We start from the raw sequence: 19,666 nt of genomic DNA on the forward strand, positions 1-19,666 counted from the left end.
CTCTCCTTAGCTTAAATAGGATAACTGCATACCAGTATGTGCTCTCACCAGCTTCTCCACAAGGATCTCACAGAATAAGAAGAATAGCAATTAAGAGTTTAGGAATCCAGAGTGTTCTTTTCAGCTTATGCCACTTAAGCCGCACATTATTTAAATACTTGTTTTTTGATGGTGTACTAGTTACTGAACAGAACATTCTCTTTAATCAGATGTAACTGAAAAAAGAAAACATAGATAATGTGACTATGTATGAAATGTATAGTTATATTGAGTGGTAGGTGAGACATTAAAATTCTATGTCTTATTGGGTCATTCGGGGATGCTTCAGGAGCATTAAGTTTTAAGTAGTCAGTGATTTCTTAAAACACTTTGCATACCGTCTTATCAAAATAAATGTCTTATCAAAGAAATGCAACTTTTAAACATTATTAGATAATGGGCAGGAAAAGTAGTTTTACAGATTTAGAAACTTTTTTCTACATAAAATATACTCAAAACCAAATTATTTATTTGGATAATCGAACCAGATTTTTGATGAATAGGTTCATTTGGCCAGTAAGTACTGAACTTTCACTTTTTTGCTTGTTTGTTTGTTTAGACAGAGTCTTGCTCTATCACTCAGGCTGGAGTGCAGTGGCATGGCGTCATCTCAGCTCACTGCAACCTCTGCCTCCTGGGCTCAAGTGATTCTCTAGCAGCAGCCTCCCGAGTAGTTGGGATTACAGGAGTGCGCCACTACACCCAGCTACATTTTTTTTCTATTTTTAGTAGAGACGGGGTTTCACCATGTTGGCCAGGCTGGTCTCGAACTCCTGACCTCAAGTGATCTGCCTCCCAAAGTGCTGGAATTATAGGTGTGAGCGACTGCACTTGGCCGAACTTTGACTTTTGAAGTGCATACTTCAGTTGTTTTTCTGGATACAGGTTTATAACTTAATACTACTTTATTTAAATTTCAGACATATCAACCCAAAATCCCTTAAGGCACAAGCATAGAAAAGTAGTAGAAAACCATGATGAATAAACTATTATAGATTACCAGTAAACTACTTGTGGTAACAAAAAATGATTAAGACAGTTTACTGTTCTTCCACAGGGGAGTGAACAATTTATATGTAAAAGCAGGGAGAGTGGAAGCTTCACTCTAACTTCTCTCATGGAGATGAAGAGGGGCCCCCTTTCTGTGCCTCACACTGTGCCTGGTGATTTAGGTTGGTTATCCTGTCTAATCCCCTTATTACACTCTGAAGTTGATCTTCCCACTCTCATTCAACAGATAAGGAATTTGAAGCTCAAAGTGTTTAAGTAATTTGTTTCTGGTCACTAGTAGAAATGAGATTTGAACTGCCTTCCCGCAAACACATGCTCTGTTCAAGATGGCAAATGCTTGGGTCAGAATATTTTTATATGTTTGACAGGACAAACAGTGGTAATGATGTTCTTTTGGCTAATTGTAACTTCAAAAATTGCTTTTCAAAGCATAACCCTACTGTAGTTTTAAAGTAGAAAAGGAAAAATGGAAAAAAAAAAAAAATGGAGACATCTTCCCTTACTTAAATCCATACTGGATGAGAAGATTGGTAAATAGTTCTCTTATGGACTTGTTAAATGATGTGGAGGTGGTTACCTCCCCCTGGGCAAAGGAAACATCTCAATAGCTATGTCTTCCCACCTCTATCTAATAATACTACCATAGACATCTCAGATCTTCCACATCTGCAGGGAAAGAGAAGGGGTGTGATAATTAGCTTTTGTATAAGGGGTGTTAAATAGTCTTTCTTGAGATGATATCTGTAAATGTGGCTTGAAGGTGATAATATATTAGGTTGGTGCAAAAGTAATTTCGGTTCTTACCGTCACCTTTAATGGCAAAACCACAATTACTTTTGCACCATCCTAATAGGAAAGGAGGAGAGTAGGATAGGCATGTTGGGAGAAGTGGAGGACAGGGACACATACAATGTCTGCTGTGAGAAGACCAGTGTCATTCAGCCGTTTCCAGTTACTCGAGTGGTGCAGCAATGACTTTGACGTGTCCAGATGGGAGTGGAGTGAGTGTCTCCACTTGCAGCTTCAGGACTGTCCGTGTAGTAGGGAGCAGTAATTCAATGTAGTCAGATACCTTTGTTGGAAATAGATTAGGGGCTGATTTTTGAATGAAATCACATTAAATCATTGCTTTTCATTCTCCCTCATTAACCATTTGGTTGATTTTGGATGGCCTTTTGGGGATAACATCTGCTCAAAAGATATTTAGTTACTATCTTCCGTATTCCAGGCACTGTTGTAAATACTATGGAAACAGGAAAGGAAGTTTTCAGGGAGCTTTACCTTTCTTTCATAGTGCTTAATGGGGGATTTGGGTGGGAGAGAGAGAGAAAATAAACAAAAAAGAAAAACATGAGAGTTAAATGGGATTTAAGAAGTGTAATGTGACTGCGATGGCTACTTTAGATTGGATGGTCAGGAAGTGACCTTTCAGCTGAGACCTGAATGACAAGGAGCTGCTCCTGTGAAGATTTGCAGGTGGAGCATTTCAAGTGGGCATGATTCCCAGGGACTGGTGCAGAGGCCCCGAGGAAGCACTAGAGGCTGGGGCGGGGGGCAGCAGGGGCAGGGCAGGGCTTCATGGGCAGAGGGCAGAGTGACTAGAGCTAAGGAAAAGACCTGTCAGCATATAGGTTTTTGTGGGCCAGAGGGAAGGGTGGAGGTGGCATGGGAAGGGACGTGGGAGCCACAGAAGAGGTTTAGTTAGTAAAAGCGACAACCTGATTGATTAGGAAAGCTCACTCTGTTGCTGTGTGGACAGTGGATCTTAGAGGTGCCAGAGTGTAAGACTTGTGCAAGGTGGGAAGAGTAGGAAAGTCTATAGAAAGCTGCCAAAAATAAATTAAAGGGTTTTAATTTTATTTGTTTTTTTGTTTTTTACTACAACTAAGGCCCAGCTGACAGTAAGAATTGGTTGTGAAGGCACTCAAGAGTTTGTCACTTTCTCTGATAAATTGTTTTATTGACCCTCAGACGCCCCAGGGGTGAGAGGAGAAACAGTAGCACTTACCCAGGGTTGGAAGTAAGACAAGACAGGAATCGTGGAAGATCACTCCTGTATCCACAACTCCTTCCTGTGGGACTAAAGAGAAACCATACTTTTTATATCACCAGAGAGCTCTGACAGCTCCACAGAGCAGTTTAAATTTAGGCTTGAGAGAAAGCCTTCTGTCACCATGTTTCTTTAAAACCGAGTAGTGTGTATCAGGTTTCTCAAGGAAGCCATAGTCTGTCCTAAAATGCTTTAGGACAGCTTTACTTTTGATCACATGATCCGAGTGCGCTGGAAGCTTCTGATGCTTCAACTTAAAAGTTCCTTGACTCCCCTGCCTTTTTTTTCTAATTTTAAAACAATAATATCTTCATTTTTCCGGCATAAAGTAGCGAGTGACCTAGGAAAATCAAGTCAGAGTTAACTTTAATTCTAGAAACGGTCTCTTCGTGCCAGTGTTTTCTGCATCACAACAAGATCTAGATAATAACTGCTTAGTTTGTGATATGTAGGTAATTTTCAAAAATTTTGTTAATTTCCTGAAAAGGTTGGGGGGCATCTATTTTGGATAATGCTTTTATTTTAAAGGTAGATTGGCTCTTTCTCTGGTAGGTTTTGCTTGTTGCTTTTAGTAGCCAGGGACCTGGACTTTCATCCTGCTTCCTTTCCTCTCTTCTGTTTTCTCCTGGAGCTGTTGAGTCACCAGGGCACACAGATCCCTGTACTCCATTCCCTGGGGTGCCTGTTTGGCCTCACCCCTCTCCTACCTGTACTGTTGTAATGCTCTCCTTATCTATGTTCTTACCTTTTCTGTTCTCTGCCCCATCAGGCCATTTAAGGCACTGCTTCCGTGGTGGTCTTTTAGAAACAGCAGCGTGTCTCTTCCCTCTCCAGAATTCTTCAAGTCTGACCTCTGTTCCTTACAGCATAAAATATATAAACTCTTTAGTGAGATAGAAAGTTTCTTTATTGTGTAGCCCAGTGGATTTCAGCCTTTTTGTGTCATTGATACATTTCCATTTCAGAATTTTTAGCTGCATAATGGAAATGATTGAAAAACTCAAAACATCAAGTCATCTTTTAAAACATAGCACCAGCTGTGGCACAGTAGTGGGAATGCCTTGTGCTGTGCAGAAGAGCACTCGGTCACCTTGCAGTTCATTCGCCCTGCCTTTGGAATTGTGTTTCCTCTTGCTCACTGCAGTTTGTACTCTGTTGCATATTGCTCTCCACTCTTGCCTATTGCCCTCCATGACTTGCTCCACTCCATCGGACTTTGCCTTAACAGTGTGTGTATAAAACAAATTTTGTGCATTGAAAGTTTTTGCAGCACATTCGTGGCTTGTGGAATGAGAATTGACCCATCTCTTCTTATTTGTCCTGCCTTGCCTCCCACCTCTATGCTTCAGCAGTTCCAGGACTATAGTTGTGAGGGCATGCCACAGTTTCCTGTGTCTTTATACACAATGTTTCTCTACCTAGATGGTTCTCTTCCTGCTTGTGTTATTCATCCTACAGTTTCAGCTTAATAGTTCTTAATGTTAAGCCTTCTTCCACTGCTTGGAGGGGATTTTTTTTTTCTGTTCTCGCTGGACTTCAAATGCTTTAAATATACTTTCACCAGGAAGTTCTCATTTCTCAACATTGCACCCTTTTCATTGTTTGCAGTGCTTCTTCGTTGTTCCATAAGCTCTAAGAGGACGTGGACCATGCCTTTTCATCTTTGTGTTTCTAACACTTACACAGTGTTTGGCATACTGTAGAGATTTAATATTGTTTGAGTTAATAGATGAATGAATATTCTTATTTTGGATTTTCTTTGGTGAGTGTAGTTCTTGCCTCTACTTCCATAGCAAAGTGGGAGGTAGGAAGGAAATAACTAGAAGCAATGGATTGGTTGTAGTTCGATCATCATGGATAGATCTTAAAAAATGTAGTGCTTAGTGAGTAAAAATAAAAAATAGAATGAAATCTGTAACAGTACCTTTACGTAAAATAACACAAATGCCTGGCACACAACAAGGCTCAGTTTAGAAGGAAGCACACCAACACTAAACTTACCAATAGTTGGAGTCGGGGAGGAATTAACTAAATGTATTTGTTCTTTTGCTTTATACATTGGTTGTTTATGACATAATGAAGCAGAGTAGCCTAAGATGAGTTGCTTTAGAGGATACATTCAGAATTTGAAATCTATCTAAATTCAGCTTCAGGCATAGTTGAAAGAAGAGAAAAGGTTTCTTAGGTTTACTTAAGCAGAATTCTTTGAGACATTGTCTGGCTTTGAAAATGTTCACTGTGAAGTAATACCATTTATAGATAAACATTTCTTGATGCTTCAGGATGTAAACATCCTCTTTGTCATGTTCTTGTCGCCTGTTAACTTTCTTCTCTTTGTGGAACTTTGATTCCCTGAGTCACAGTTTCAGTTCAGTTCAACAAACTTGTATTGCATATTTGCTTTGTGTGAGATCTGACAGAGTTTTTTGGGGAGTGAGGTATAATGTAGGAGGAGAAAAATCAGGGAAGAAGCATTTAAGAGCCAAAACCTGTGTCCTAAAGAATGTATGGACCAGTAGGACAGATAAGACAGGGATACAAACAACTACAGTGTGAATGGTTGTCAGAGAAGCAAAGAGAACATTTACTTCTGGCTGGAGGTAGGTGTGTGGGTAGGGACGGATGGATTGGAGGAAGTTTTATGGTCTTTAAATTATTCTGGAAGGATGGGGATGACATTGACACTACAGGACTGTGTAGGAATCAGGTGAGCTACTCTGGGGAGAGAAGTGAGGAAAAGTGTGGCTATTTTTAGATTTCTCATTTGGTGACTTGAGGCTATAACTGTGGAGCAGATAATTTAAAATACGTTTTAGGTCTTAATATTTCTTGTAATTGAAATGGAATTCCTTGAAATTCAAAGTATGCAAATATAAATACCCGTGTATATGATCATAATGTATTGATATTGTTGTTGGGTTAACTACTGGTATTGTAATTAATATATACATAGATTAATACACACTGCTGTTACTTGCTAGCGAAACTAATACTCTACATTATTTACAGCAAATTACTCAGAAACCTAGCTTCATGTTACTTCCCTGCTCAAAACCCTCTAATGCAGTGGTTCTTAAGCTTAAGTGTGAGTACTGGGCCTCACCTCTGGGGTTTCTGAATCAGGAGGTGTGGAGCAGGGCCTGGGACTTCATATTTGACAAGTTGCCAGGTGATGCTGATGCTCTTTGAGAATTGCACGTTGCAAATCACCACTCTAGTGACTTTTCCCTTGCAATAAAGTCCATACTCCTTATTCTTGACCTATAAGGCCCTGCTCGAGCTAGCCCCTGTTCTACCTCTGCCCTCATTGGCACAAGTCTGTATTCCTGATGTGGCATTTTTTCTGGTCGTGGAATTACCACCTCTGGGCCTTTGATGAAATGTCTTCCTTCAGATGTTTCAAGTGACTGTGGCTTCTTCAGTCTCAGCTCAAAAGTCCCGTGCACCCTGAGCTGTCTTTCCTAATCACGATCAGCCATCCTCTCCTCATCACTTCCATAATTCTTTATCATATCACTTTATATACTATGCTCATTTGTGTACTACCAGCCTCTCTTCTCTGCCCTAAAGAAAGCAAGCTTTTTCATCACTGTGTTCCTTTTGCTTTAGCTGCTTTCTTAGTAGGTGTTTAGTAAGTACTAATGGGTGAATGAATGAAACTTCTTATTGATGTCAGCAAGAAGTTAGGATTGAGGGGAAGGCATAGAACCAGGAGCTTCTTTGGCATGGCTGGCTTTGATAGGATGTGACTCCTATAAGTTTCTATGTAGAGATCCCTGTTACCTGTTTATGTATACGAAGTGGTTCTCTTACCAGACATCTGTGACCAGCAGGGCTACTTTATGAATTTTTCCTTAATTAAAGTAACCACTTCATATTTGCTCTATCATTTTCTTCCAGAATGTTGATTATTTCAGAATATGATTGTGTGCTCCAGGTGGTATTGAATGGATGGTCAGGATAGTCCATGCATGATTAACGTTTTAACAGAATATTGTTCAAATTGATATTGAGACTTCACGTTATTGATTTCTGAATTCTATTAACTTGCTGTAAGTGAGCAAAGAAATAGTTTTTAAAAAAATCCTTTGAATATGATTTTATGATTTTACTTTAAATAAATTCAGATTAACTGATAGGAACTGATGGGTTGATGTTAAAAATATGCCATCATAAAAATTGGTACACTTAGTGTAGAAGTAGGTTTAATATCATTGAGCCTTAATAGAACATTGGTATACGTAACTCATGGTAATTGATGAAGATTTTTAAAAGCAGTTTAATGGCTCCAGGAGTGAACTCTAAAGAAACAGCTAAGAAATCATGATAGGCCTTTGTAAACAGTGATTCTCTCTCTGATAACTTTAATAAGGTTGGGACCCATTGTCAGGGAGGTAGAGAGTGTCTCTTTGAGGGAAAGGACTCAAATATGTAGTGTCCCTGTGACTCCCGAGGAAGGTTCCGGAGATCCCTGTGGGTTGCCTACTCAGATATTGGAGAGACAAGGAAGGACAGCCCAGGCCGGGGTAGTTGAGCAGCACTCTTCTTGCAGAATGCTGGCAGCCTAGCCCACAGCTAGGGTGCAGCATGTCTGAATTAGGGAGCCAAGCTCACCAGTGCCCTTGGTGTGCAGTCCCAGCTGGCGGAGTGAGCACTGGAGCAGAGTTCCAGGTCTGTGCAGAGACAGGCAGAGTATCCTCGAGGACTGGAATGGTCTGCATCTGCTTCCTAAACCCCGCCCAGTGTTAGAAGCCATGGTTGGGCTAAATGGCTGTGTATGAGTTTGAAAGAAACTTTGGTTATATCTTAATTTAATCCCTGCTCTGTATCGCAGTGTTGGGAGAGGTGTTTTTACTTGACTGGGTTATAGGAAGCCTAGTGGCATCCTCCTCTTACAAAAAATATTTTCAGGCCTTCCTTCGTAAGAGGTACAACAAAATATAGAAACTGAAGTAATAGTTTTACATTTATCTTTCTACAGAGGAATTGTGAAACACAGAAACCATTAGGATTTTCCCCTAATCTCTCTACAAACGTAATTGCCTGGCTGTTCCTGTGGTATTTCCTGTGAGTTGCAAAATTTGGGGAGGATTTGTGTCACTCTTTTTACAGATTGTTCATTTCATAATTTTCTCTTTTTTCCTCTTAGGTAAACTTGAAGGATTTGAGTTTTTATAAATGAAAACTCTGAAGGTGCTGTTGTAGAGCTTAATTTCCCTTTGGTGACAGGGAATATCTTATACTCTTGGTTACTTTCTTCTTTCTTAGAACTTCACATGATTTTCTGAATCAAATGAATAAACGTTAGCCTCTGACTCATTTTGTAAATGCCCTAATCATTTATTTTTGTATTTCCTCTTAGAAAAGTCTTTCAGATTTTAATCTGAAATAATTCCTCTTTAAAATGAGTCATTCTTGTGTTGATAGCATAACATCATAGTTACAGTACATACATGCTCTATAAACACAGAACTCTTAAATCTGTGACCCATTGTTTTTAAATGAAAATTATCTGTGACTTTGAATTTTTGGAAGGGCAAATCTTCATTTGGATATGACTGATATGAATTACTGTGCAGTGAGTCTGTAGGTGGCCTGGCACAACTTAACACAGTGTTTTTTTTTTTACCTTTCCCTGAACTTTCCTTCTCTTGAGATAGATGACTATAGGAGGTAGAAACAAGTTGTAATCACATTTACCATTTTTAATGAAATATTTTCATGTTCTTTTATCCCAGTTTGTATTAAGTATACTTTAAATTGTAAATTATTATAAAACTATTTTACTGTTGAGATTTTAAAAATTTAAAAGTGATGTCTATACTTGCCCCTGGTGTCGCTGATTTTCTGTGTATTTCATACAGGTCAGTGTATATATATATTTTAGATGGTACATATGTGTGTGTGCATGTACCGACATACATATTTTTACTTTTTTTTTTTTTTTTTGAGAGACAGCCCAAGCTGGAGTGCAGTGGCATGATCATAGCTCACTATAACCTTGAATTCCTAGGATCAAGCGATCCTCCCACCTCAGTCTCTTGAGTAGCTAGGACAGACTACAGGTACATACTACCACACCCAGCTAATTTTTTTTTTTTTTTAATATAAATGGGGAAATGGGGTCTTACTGTGTTGCTCAGACTGGCCTCTAGCTCCTGGCCTGAAGTGATCCTCCCGCCTCAGCCTCCCAAAGTACTGAGATTACAGGCAGGAGCAGGAACCACCCTGTCTGGCCAAGGTGGGGGGTGTGTGTGTGTATCTCTGTGTGTATGTGTGTATATATGTATGTGTGTGTGTGTGTGCATGTCTATATGTGTGTGTATATATATATATATTTTTTTTTTTGAGACTGAGTCTTGCTGTCTCCCCCAGCCTGGAGTGCAGTGTCGTGATCTCGGCTCACTGCAAGCTCTGCCTCCCGGGTTCATGCCATTCTCCTGCCCCAGCCTTCCGAGTAGCTAGGACTACAGGCACGTGCCACCATGCCTGGCTAATTTTTTGTATTTTTAGTAGAGACGGTTTCACCATGTTAGCCAGGGTGGTCTCGATCTCCTGACCTTGTGATCCACCTGCCTCAGCCTCCCAAAGTGCTGGGATTACAGGCGTGAGCCACTGCACCCGGCCGATGGTACATATATTTTTAAAGTTAAAAAAATCTAGTATTGTTCTGTTTTGTAACTTTTTCTTAACATTTTCCTAACACTATATTTATACTTACAGGAGTTGGTGGCCGGGTCATAGTCCTTCTGGCAAGTGATTTTAATTTACTTTTTCCCTGTTTAAAGACTTTTTCATGTTTTTGAATATTTACTTTTCCATCTTACTGTATGTGTAGACCTTACACTGCAGTGAAAATCTTCAGGCATTTAGAGTTTTTCTTCATTTCAATTTTTTTTTTTAGGATAAATTCCCAGGAGTAAGGTCATGAGATATACATAATTCTGTGACTTTTGATACTTTCCAAATAGGATTTTAAATAATTTATAGTACTACAATTGTGTATTTGAGTAAATAACTTTTTTACAACCTCATCTATGTTGGATCTTGTCTTTTAATTGAAGACAGCTTAATACAGGTTGAGCATCCTGAATCCAAAAATCTGAAATCTGAAATACTCCAAAATTGAAAACTTTTCTGAGTGCCTACATGATGCTCTAAGGAAATGCACATGGGTGCATTTTGGATTTTGGATATTTGGATTAGGGATGCTCAACTGGTTTTCCATATATTCTAAAATCAGAAAAAAATCTGAAATATGAGACACTTCTGGTCCCAGGCGTTTCAGATAGGGGATACTCAAACTGTAGCTGTTAAGTGGTACCTCATTGTTTTAATTAATATTGATTTCCCTGCATGTCTTCATATTTGTATTGTCTTGTGGGATCTGTCATTTATATCTTCTGCTCTTAAATATGCTTTAGAGTTTATTGTTTATTGATTAATGTCTTCTCTTTGTGGTTTCTACTATAAAAAATGATGTTCCTGATTTCTAAGTTCAAAGGAAGTTAACATTTTAATGTGTATGTGGTCACCAGAAAGGGCTGATCTAATATGCATATTTTCTGCCTAAGGAGGAAAAACTACTCTGTTACCAAGTAAGCAAGCTGTCATGAGCCTTTTCAGATGTCGCAGCAATTTGCTGTCCTTGTAGTATGGGTAGATCTGTAACAGCTGTGTTTTTTTTTTGACCTGATTATTGCTGCACTCTTTATGATGAAAACAATTTACCTCAGAAGTTGACAGGAACACATTTATAACTTGATTCAATGAGAATAGTCAGATTTCTCACAACAGCTTCCCAGAGGCTTTAACTCTAGGGAACCCCATTTTGCTTGGTTCCTTTATGGGAAAGGAGCTAATGAAGTCATCTTACATTCTTGAGAATATGGTATTTAAAAAACATAGAGTGTCAGGAAAAGGCATTTTGGAAGTAAAGTTATGACAGATAGTTTAAAAACATTATTTCTTTATGCTTACTATTAATTTATGTCTGTTTGCTGAAACCTCATCTACCTCAGTTCATAATCATCCTTTTCATTTCTGAATATCCATTTTACCCACATTCTCATTCATGTGATAGAGTACTAAATTGTTCTTTTATATATATATAGAGAGAGAGAGAGAGAGAGAGAGGGAGAGCGCGCTTTTGAGACAGGCTCTCACTCTGATGCCCAGGCTGGCGTGCAGTGACCTCCTGGACTCAGGTGATCCTCCCACCTCAGCTTCCTGGGTAGCTTGGACTGTAGGTATACGCTACCACTCTTGGCAACTTTTTTGTATTTTTTTTGTAGAGACAGGGTTTTGCCATGTTGCCCCGGCTGGTCTGCTCTCAAATTCCTGGGCTCAAGTGATCCCCCTGCCTCGGCCTGCCAAAGTGCTGGGATTATAGGTGTGAACCACCATGGCCTGGCCTGAGATTTTTGTATCTCTCACATACTAAGCATACAGTGGGCTCTTTTTTTTTTAATTGATGTATTCATATACCATAAAATTCACCCATATAAAATGTACAATTCAGTGGTATTTAGTATATTTGCAAGACTGCGCTGCTATTACCACTGATTACAGAACATTTTCATCACCTGAGAAAGAAACCCCATGCCTTTCTCAGTCACTCCCTATTCCCCCTTCCTCAGCCCCTGGCAATTATTCATCAACTTTTTGTCTGTATGGATTTGCATATTCTAGACATTTCATATAAATGGAATTATATGCTATGTGGTCTTTCATGTCTGGCTTCTATCACTTAGCATAATATTTTCAAGGTTTATCCATTCGGTAGTGTGTATCAGTACCTCATTCCTTTTGATGGCTGAAGAATATTCCATTCTAATATAGTGGACTCTTAAGATGTGCTTCTTAATTGCTTGTTTTTAATCATTCCTGACTAAATTTGAGGCAAGATAGACAAGAAAAACACTCTCAACAGACATTTGCCTTCCATATCTCACAGTAAGGATCCAGGGAAGGCACAATTTGTATGAATAAAAATGGTATACGGTTATCTTATTTTCATCATTGATTGCTTAAAGAATCAATTTTATTGTGCACGTGATACATTCTAGAAAATTTAAGCGTAGTTGAGTTCCTAAAAATTCACTTAGTCATCCCACCACCAGGGCATAACTACTGTTAATTTGGTGAATATAGTTTCAGGCTTTTTTCTGTGCCTATAGATGTGTATGCATAATAGGTTACAGTAAGCACTATTTTATAACAAACATGTATAACTGAAATATTTTTAATAAAAATGTTTCATTTTTTGTTCATTGCCTTCAAAAATATTTTTGTATCTGATGGAGGAAACTTCTTAGATTTAACGGTTTTATTTTTTATCTTTTAAAAATGATGGATTCTAGGCCAGAATTGTTTTCTGAAGGACTTAGTTGATAGAGTACCTAACATTTGTTTTCTAAGTAAAATTTTCAACATGCTGATAAAAACTGCTTCACTAAAATTCATTTATTAGAAAATTCAATTCCTTTTTGACTAATTCTTTTATCATTTTGTAATACAGTAAATTTGTAAAACAAAGATAAAAGGATGGTAGCAATAAAAACAACATGTGTGCCTGCATTTTCTCATGTTAACATGATAGGTTAGTGAAACCGGCCTCCCTTTCGATTATTTTTCTTATTTTTTTGTTCCCCTTCCAAGTAAAGGAAGGAAAAGGAAATTGATACATACTGGAAAAAAATAACCTTTATAACTTGAGGATATACTTATGTTTATCATTAGTTTCTTGTCAACACCATTTTCCCTCTCAACTAGGCCATTCCCATCAATTAAAATGATCTGTAAAAACTCTCATCTTGAGATAAAAACGAAACACTCCTTTTACCCTGTGTCTCCTTCCCTAGGTGGCTCCATTTTCTCTCCCTTGGGTTAGGCAGAACACACTGGAAGAACTAGTTGTCTGTACTGTGCCTCTGCTTCCTTCCCTCAGGTTCTCTAGCCTGTTCCTGCCGGGTACCTTATACCCATGACTCAGTGCTGGTGAAGGCAGTCAGCAGCTTCCACCTTGCCAAGTCTGACTGTACACTTTTGCATCTTCCTCCCTCACACTTTCTTCGCTTGATTTCTGGTGTCCTGCACTCTTCTGGACTTCTTCCTGTCTTTTTTTGGTGGCTCTTTCTTAGTCTTCTTTGCTGGATCCTTGTCCTTCGTGGGATCTCTGGAGGTTGCTTGATTAGCTCAGGACACAGTCCTCAGCGTTCTTTCCTGTCTCTAACTGCTCTCATCCAGGCTTAGGTTTTAAATGCCTCTACATGCTCATCTCTTGCTTACTCATCTCAGTCAAACTTGCATATTAAACAGCCTTCTCCTGCCTCCATTTGAACGTTCCATAGGTGTCTCATATTTAACATAGAGGCCTCATCCTGCGGGCCCTTCCCAACCTGTTCCTCCTTCCTCACTTTGTACCTGGTGCGTAGGTAGCAGATCCAGAGTCACTCTTAATTTCTTTCTACTTTCACATCCCACATTCTGTCCACCAAGAGAGTCTTGCTGGCTCTACCTTCAAATGATAACGCAAATCCAGCCATTTTCACCACCTTTGCTGTTAACTTGTACTCTGTGTTACCATCATATCTCATTTTGTGTGTGGCATTTACCTCTTATTTGGACTTTCATGCCTGTCCTCCTGTAGTTTGTTCACATAGTGAGTTTTTGTTTTTGTTTTTTTTTTGAGACGGAGTCTCGCTCTGTCGCCCAGGCTGGAGTGCAGTGGCCGGATCTCGGCTCACTACAAGCTCCACCTCCCGGGGTTACACCATTCTCCTGCCTCAGCCTGCCGAGTAGCTGGGACTACAGGCGCCTGCCACCTCGCCCGGCTAGCTTTTTGGATTTTTTAGCGGAGACGGGGTTTCACCGTGTTAGCCAGGATGGTCTCTATCTCCTGACCTCGTGATCCGCCCGTCTCGGCCTCCCAAAGTGCTGGGATTACAGGCTTGAGCCACCACACCCGGCCTGTAGTGAGTTTTTTTAAATGGCATGAATAGCTACCCTGTTCAAAATTCTCCAGTAACCTCTTATTTTTAAAAATTGAGATATAATTCACGTACTATAAAACTAATCATTTTGAAATATACAATTCAGTGGTATTTAATGTATTCACAATGTTGTGCAACTATCACCACTAATTCCAGAATATTTCCATCACCCCAAGAAGTAGCCCTGTACCTATTAGCAGTCACTTCCCATTTCCCCTTTCCGCAGCTCCTGACAGCCACTGATCTTTCTGTCTTTAACGATTTGCCTCCTGTGGGCTTTTAGATTAAAATCCACAGTCCTCGCTCTGGCCTTAGACAGTGGTTCTCAGGATGTGGTTTCTAGACCAGTAGTATCAACATCACCTGAGGGCTTGTTAGAAATGCAGAATTTTCAGTCTCCATCCCAGATCTCTTGATTTAGGAATTCTTGGGGTGGAGCCCAGCAATCTGTGTGTAACAACAACCCTCTGTCCACACCAAAGTTTGGGAACCTCCAGCCTATAAAGACGTGCATGATCTGGCTTCTGCTTGCCTCCTTGAATTAACCCTTTCCTCTTGCTCCCTCTGCAGTGACCTTCCTCTTGTGCAAATGTGACAAACTTGTTTCCTTCTCAGGGGCTTTAAATGTGTTGCCTCTGGTTGGCACGTTCTTCTTCCAGACCTTAGTTGGGCTGTGTCCTCACTTCCTTCAGATAGTTGCTTGGTTGCTCAAGAGCCTTCTGACTGCATAGTACAGAGAGGAGGGCTCCTGTGCTGGGTGTCTTTTTTTTTGCCCCTCTGCATTCACTTTTCATCTTCCTCCATCCTGCTTTTGTGCCTTAGGAGGTTGACTTCTCTAAATTGCATCAACCGCTTCCCTTGCCATCTGGTAGGTAGTTGGGTTTGTCCAGTGGGGAGTAGTGGGTGGACATGAGAGGGAAGGAGCCAGGTTGTGGTGTTTATTTTTTTGGCTTCCTTCCTGTGGGCTGGCTGTGCCCTTCTCCACATAGCTTTCTTTCTCTCTCTTTGAATTTTGTACTGCCTGTAGTATTGGCTGTTTAGTAAAGATTATTTCTACATTAGAACAGAGACCATATAGTAGATGATCTATAGATAATGAATGAAAATAATGTTGAGACAGAGGTAGAATGACGGTAGCAGAATGTAAGCTGAAGAAATGAGAGGACAACACACTGTCATTTGAGAGTATATAGCTGTGCTACGTACTACATGCCATACCGTTTAGCACTACCTGCAACAAAACTGACCGTGAAAATAAATCAGAGGTGAGATGATGGATTGTGGGCAAACTGTTGCTCTAAAAGACAGAACTGGAGGCAGTGAAACACTTGGCACTGTGTGGTCCAGATTCAGGAGAGTCTTTACCTGTATGCTCTTGAGGAAGGGACTCAATCTTGGTTTTGCCATTTAATAGCTATGTGACTAGGTGAGTTACTTAAATCCCTCTGTGCTTCAGTGTTTTCATCTGTAAAATGCAATCACATTTGCAAGATTTAATACTTAGTGTATGCTTGTTACATAGCAGGCACAGTTCTAGGTGCTGAGTATACAACACTGAACAAAGACAAAACCTTTGACTGTATGGAGCTTACTTTCTAGTAGGAAAGGCAGATAATAAAAATGAGTTACATAAATATACCATATGGCATGTTAGTGACTGTGCTAAGGAGGGAAATAAAGCAGAAGAATGGGCTAGGGTGTGTGTGTGTGTGTGTTTGGTGTTGGAATTCTAGGTAGGGTTCCTAGGTAAGGCTTCACTGAGAGAGTGACATCTGAGTAAAGGCGTGATGGAGATAAGGAAGTAAGAGTTATACTGGCATACAAAGAAGAACATTCCAAATAGAGGAACAGCAAGTACAGAAGCTCCCACGTGGGAACATGCCTGATGTGTTTGACGAACAGCAAAGAGGACGCTGATAGAGCACAGAGTGAGGGGGGATTAGAAGGGGATGGGGGCCAGATCATGACTACGGCAGACCTTGTAAGCTGCTGTAAAAATGTTTACTTTTACTCTGGTACCTAGTAAACATTTACTAAATAGTAGCTCTCAGGGAACTTTTTTTAAAAAAAATTAATTTTAATTTTAAGTTCCAGGATGCATGTGCAGGATGTGCAGATTTGTTACATAGGTAAACGTGTGGCTGTTGGGGAACTTAAAGACTCATTTTGAAGATGAGGATGCTGAGTTTCAGAGAGGTGACATTACTTGCCTAAGGTAGTCTAACTAATTATGAAGTATTCTGGAGTTTGAACCAGATCTCCTGCCTAGGAATCGACAAAAATACCATGTTGCTGGCCCAGCATCGCATACTGCTATACAATTACTAAAATCACCACAGAGCTAATCTCCATACATGATAGGTAGAAATGGGGTCAACTCATACACGTACTGTTGATACTGGTGTTAAACCTGTGGGAAAAGTAACCATAAATAGAACACATCTGTCATCATTCTTAATTATACTTTTAAATAAATGAAGCTGTTGGTTTTCCAGAAAGTAAAAGATCAGATCTCTGTTAAAGTGTGGGTAACTGGTTAAATGGAGCATTTCCTAATATTTTCTTTCTATAAAGCACAGCTTAAAGAATAGAGGATAGATCAGAAGAACAGAATTGTACCCTTACCTTCCCATTTCAGTAGGCGAGTAGATCACTTATCTGAGTCTTTTTCTTCATTTATAAAGAGAAAGTAACACCTGCTGTTTATCTGAGAGTTGATGTAAGTTTCTGAGATAACGTGTCTGAAAGATGAAGTTTAGGGAGGTAAGGTGCTATCTCACATAATAGGCTTTTATTTGTTGATAAGGTGTGTGTTTAGCATATACTCTGTATTTCCAGTATTTCTGTAACTTAACACCTCGAAGCCTCATGTTTACAATGAAAAGTTACTATTTTCTAAGTGATAAACTTCAAAGCAAGTTTTCCTGTCGGTAGAGAGTATGGAGAGGTAGTATTTAATGCTAAAATGTACATTATTTGTCTCCATCACTGAATATGCTGTATACTTTGGGAGCAGCAGATGAGTGTAATTCTGTGCTTTGTTATTTTTTCAATGATTTAGTCAAGCCTTTATGACTTTTGTGTCATAATTTTGAGTGCTGCTTTGTTGCCTAAGTTGAACCTTAGAACTATGTACCTTTATGTAGTCAAAATGTGAAAAACCTGAGATAATTAGCTTGAAAGCTTCTGAGCTCATACTGGGAAAGTCTACAGTGTTTTTTTTTCCCCCCATTAAAAATTGTTTCAACAGTGTTCACTATTTTAATTTTTCTGGATCACCCTCTGTTTTACCTGTTTATGTGAGTTAACAGCTTTAGTTGCAGAATGTGGAGGCTTGGACTGGCTTGAGTGCAAGGGGCCACCCTGTCTCTCATGTATATTTTCTCTTACTCTGACCAAATCTTGAGGCACTGAGTCTGATGTGTTAGCCAGTTTCCATCGTCATCCCTAACCAGGTGCTGCCTTTTCGCGAACAACATCTTAATGCAGCTTTCTCTATTTGGGGGTAATGGACAGAGACATTTAAACTAGAAGGGGAGTTGTGTGACTGTTGGTAGGCCCTCCGATTGCTGTGTGATGTCCTCGTGTCATTGTGGTCATAGTGTATATCCTACTTATTCTGCTTTTTTGCAGTCTTAAAACCTAAACTTTTCCCAGTGCTTAGCATAATTTCATTAATTATTTTAAAAGACTAAACTTGTCCCTCAAGTTTATGTTCCATAGGTTATGCATTCTTTCTTTGATTGGAATTACTTTCACAGGATGTATTCTCACTGTGAGGTAACGCTTTCAAATTATTATTATTTTTTAATCCTGATGCGTATTGATTTGCATGGAGTCAATACTCATTGAATTTAATAAACATATATGGGCTTACTAATTCGCATCACCGTCAAAAATTTGTTTCCTGTTTTACTTAGTTTCTTCGGCATTGGAAATTACCAAGTTTTTTTTTGTAATTTAATAGGTGTGAAAACTTTAATTCTTTAGTAGCAGTGTTTCTAAGAAACAGCGTCTTTTTTTACTAGGAGAAAGATTGTTAAGATTGTTTGTAAGGGTTTTTTTTTTGTTTTGTTTTTTTGTTTTGAGTCAAGGTCTCACCCAGGCTGGAGTGCAGTGGTGCAGTTGCTTCTCACTATAAGTATGACCTCCTGGGCTCAAGCAGTCTTCCCCACTCAGCCTTCCAAGTAGCAGGGACCACAGGCATGTGCCACCATGTCTGGCTGATTTTCTTTTAATTTTTGGTAGAAATGGAGTGTTGCTTCCTTGCCCAGACTGGTCTTAAACTCCTGGACGCATGTGATCTTCCCGACTTGGCCTCCCAAAGTGTTGGGATTACAGGTGTAGGCCACTACACCCAGCCTATTAGTGAGTTTTAAATGTAAACCTTCTGTTGGTCTCAGTGTTTATATACAAGGTCATGTAGGTGTTAGCATAACAGCTACTCATTTCTACTTAGACTTTGTTAATGAAATCTTACATTTCAAAGTAGGTATTTAATTTGCTTGAAACATTTTAGAAGTACAATTTTTTGGCCAGGCGCAGTGGCTCATGCCTGTAATCCCAACACTTTGGGAGGCCGAGGCGGGTGGATCACCTGAAGTCAGGAGTATGAAACCAGCCTGGCCAACATAATGAAACCCCGTCTTTACTAAAAATACCAAAATTAGCCGGATGTGGCGTGGTGTAGTGTGGCATGGCATGAGCCTGTAATCCCAGCTACTCGGGAGGCTGAGACAGGAGAATCGCTTGAACTTGGGAGGCGGAGGTATCATGCCATGCACTCCAGCGTGGGAGACAGAGTGAGACTCTGTCTCAAAAAAAAAAAAAAAAAAGTACAGTTTTTTGACTAGGTAATATATGCACATTATATAAAGATTAGGTTTATACAGCCCCCACAAGCTCTGTTCCCATCCCCCTCCCACTTCAGAAGCAGCATGTTATGTTCTTATGTGTCCTTCCAAAAAAGAGACTATGCATAAATAAGTATATATGGATGAGGTTATCTCATCAACCTTTACAGGATTAACAGGAAGATATATTTGTGATATGGGTCCAGCAGATGTAAGTATTTGGCAAACAACATTAATAAAACTGGCAAAAACAGATTTAATTTGAACTGGTGTGACTGTATTCCAGGGTCACTGGGTTGTAGAGCTACTGCTCATGGTAGAGGCTGGGCTCCAGGTCTCCCTCAACCCCTTGTCAACACCTCATCTTTGGCCGGGTGACAGCCAGACTGTTCTGTTGTACATTTGCACTTCCAGCTGAGATTTTGTTTGGAGAAAGGAATTTAAGGTGAATACTGCATTAGGCAGACAGTACCAGTAACTGTCTTAATTTTCTCTCTTAATTTTTAGATGTTTCTCACCGTGTATCTCAGTAACAATGAGCAGCACTTCACAGAAGTTCCAGTTACTCCAGAAACAATATGCAGAGATGTGGTGGATCTGTGCAAAGAACCCGGAGAGAGTGATTGCCATTTGGCTGAAGTGTGGTGTGGCTCTGGTGAGAGATGCTGATGGCCTCGTGCTTCAGTTCTTCTGTCTTCTATTAATGTTGGTTTGTAGAT

The 19,666-nt window shown here is 39.7% G+C and overlaps 1 protein-coding gene across 2 annotated transcripts in view; it reads left to right on the plus strand.

Annotated features, from left to right (window-relative positions):
- TP53BP2 (tumor protein p53 binding protein 2) overlaps positions 1-19,666 on the plus strand; it is a 67,948-nt gene that overhangs the window by 5,632 nt on the left and 42,650 nt on the right. The window contains exon 2 of one of the 2 annotated variants that reach the window (XM_007988345.3): positions 19,455-19,602. The exons of the other annotated variant lie outside the window; for it this stretch is intronic. Within the exon in view, the coding sequence (XP_007986536.1) occupies positions 19,455-19,602 (148 nt within the window). The remainder of the gene's footprint in view (positions 1-19,454; positions 19,603-19,666) is intronic. 2 annotated transcript variants of the gene reach the window in all.

This window comes from Chlorocebus sabaeus, chromosome 25 (genome assembly GCF_047675955.1).
Source record: "Chlorocebus sabaeus isolate Y175 chromosome 25, mChlSab1.0.hap1, whole genome shotgun sequence".
NCBI classification, from domain to species: domain Eukaryota; kingdom Metazoa; phylum Chordata; class Mammalia; order Primates; family Cercopithecidae; genus Chlorocebus; species Chlorocebus sabaeus.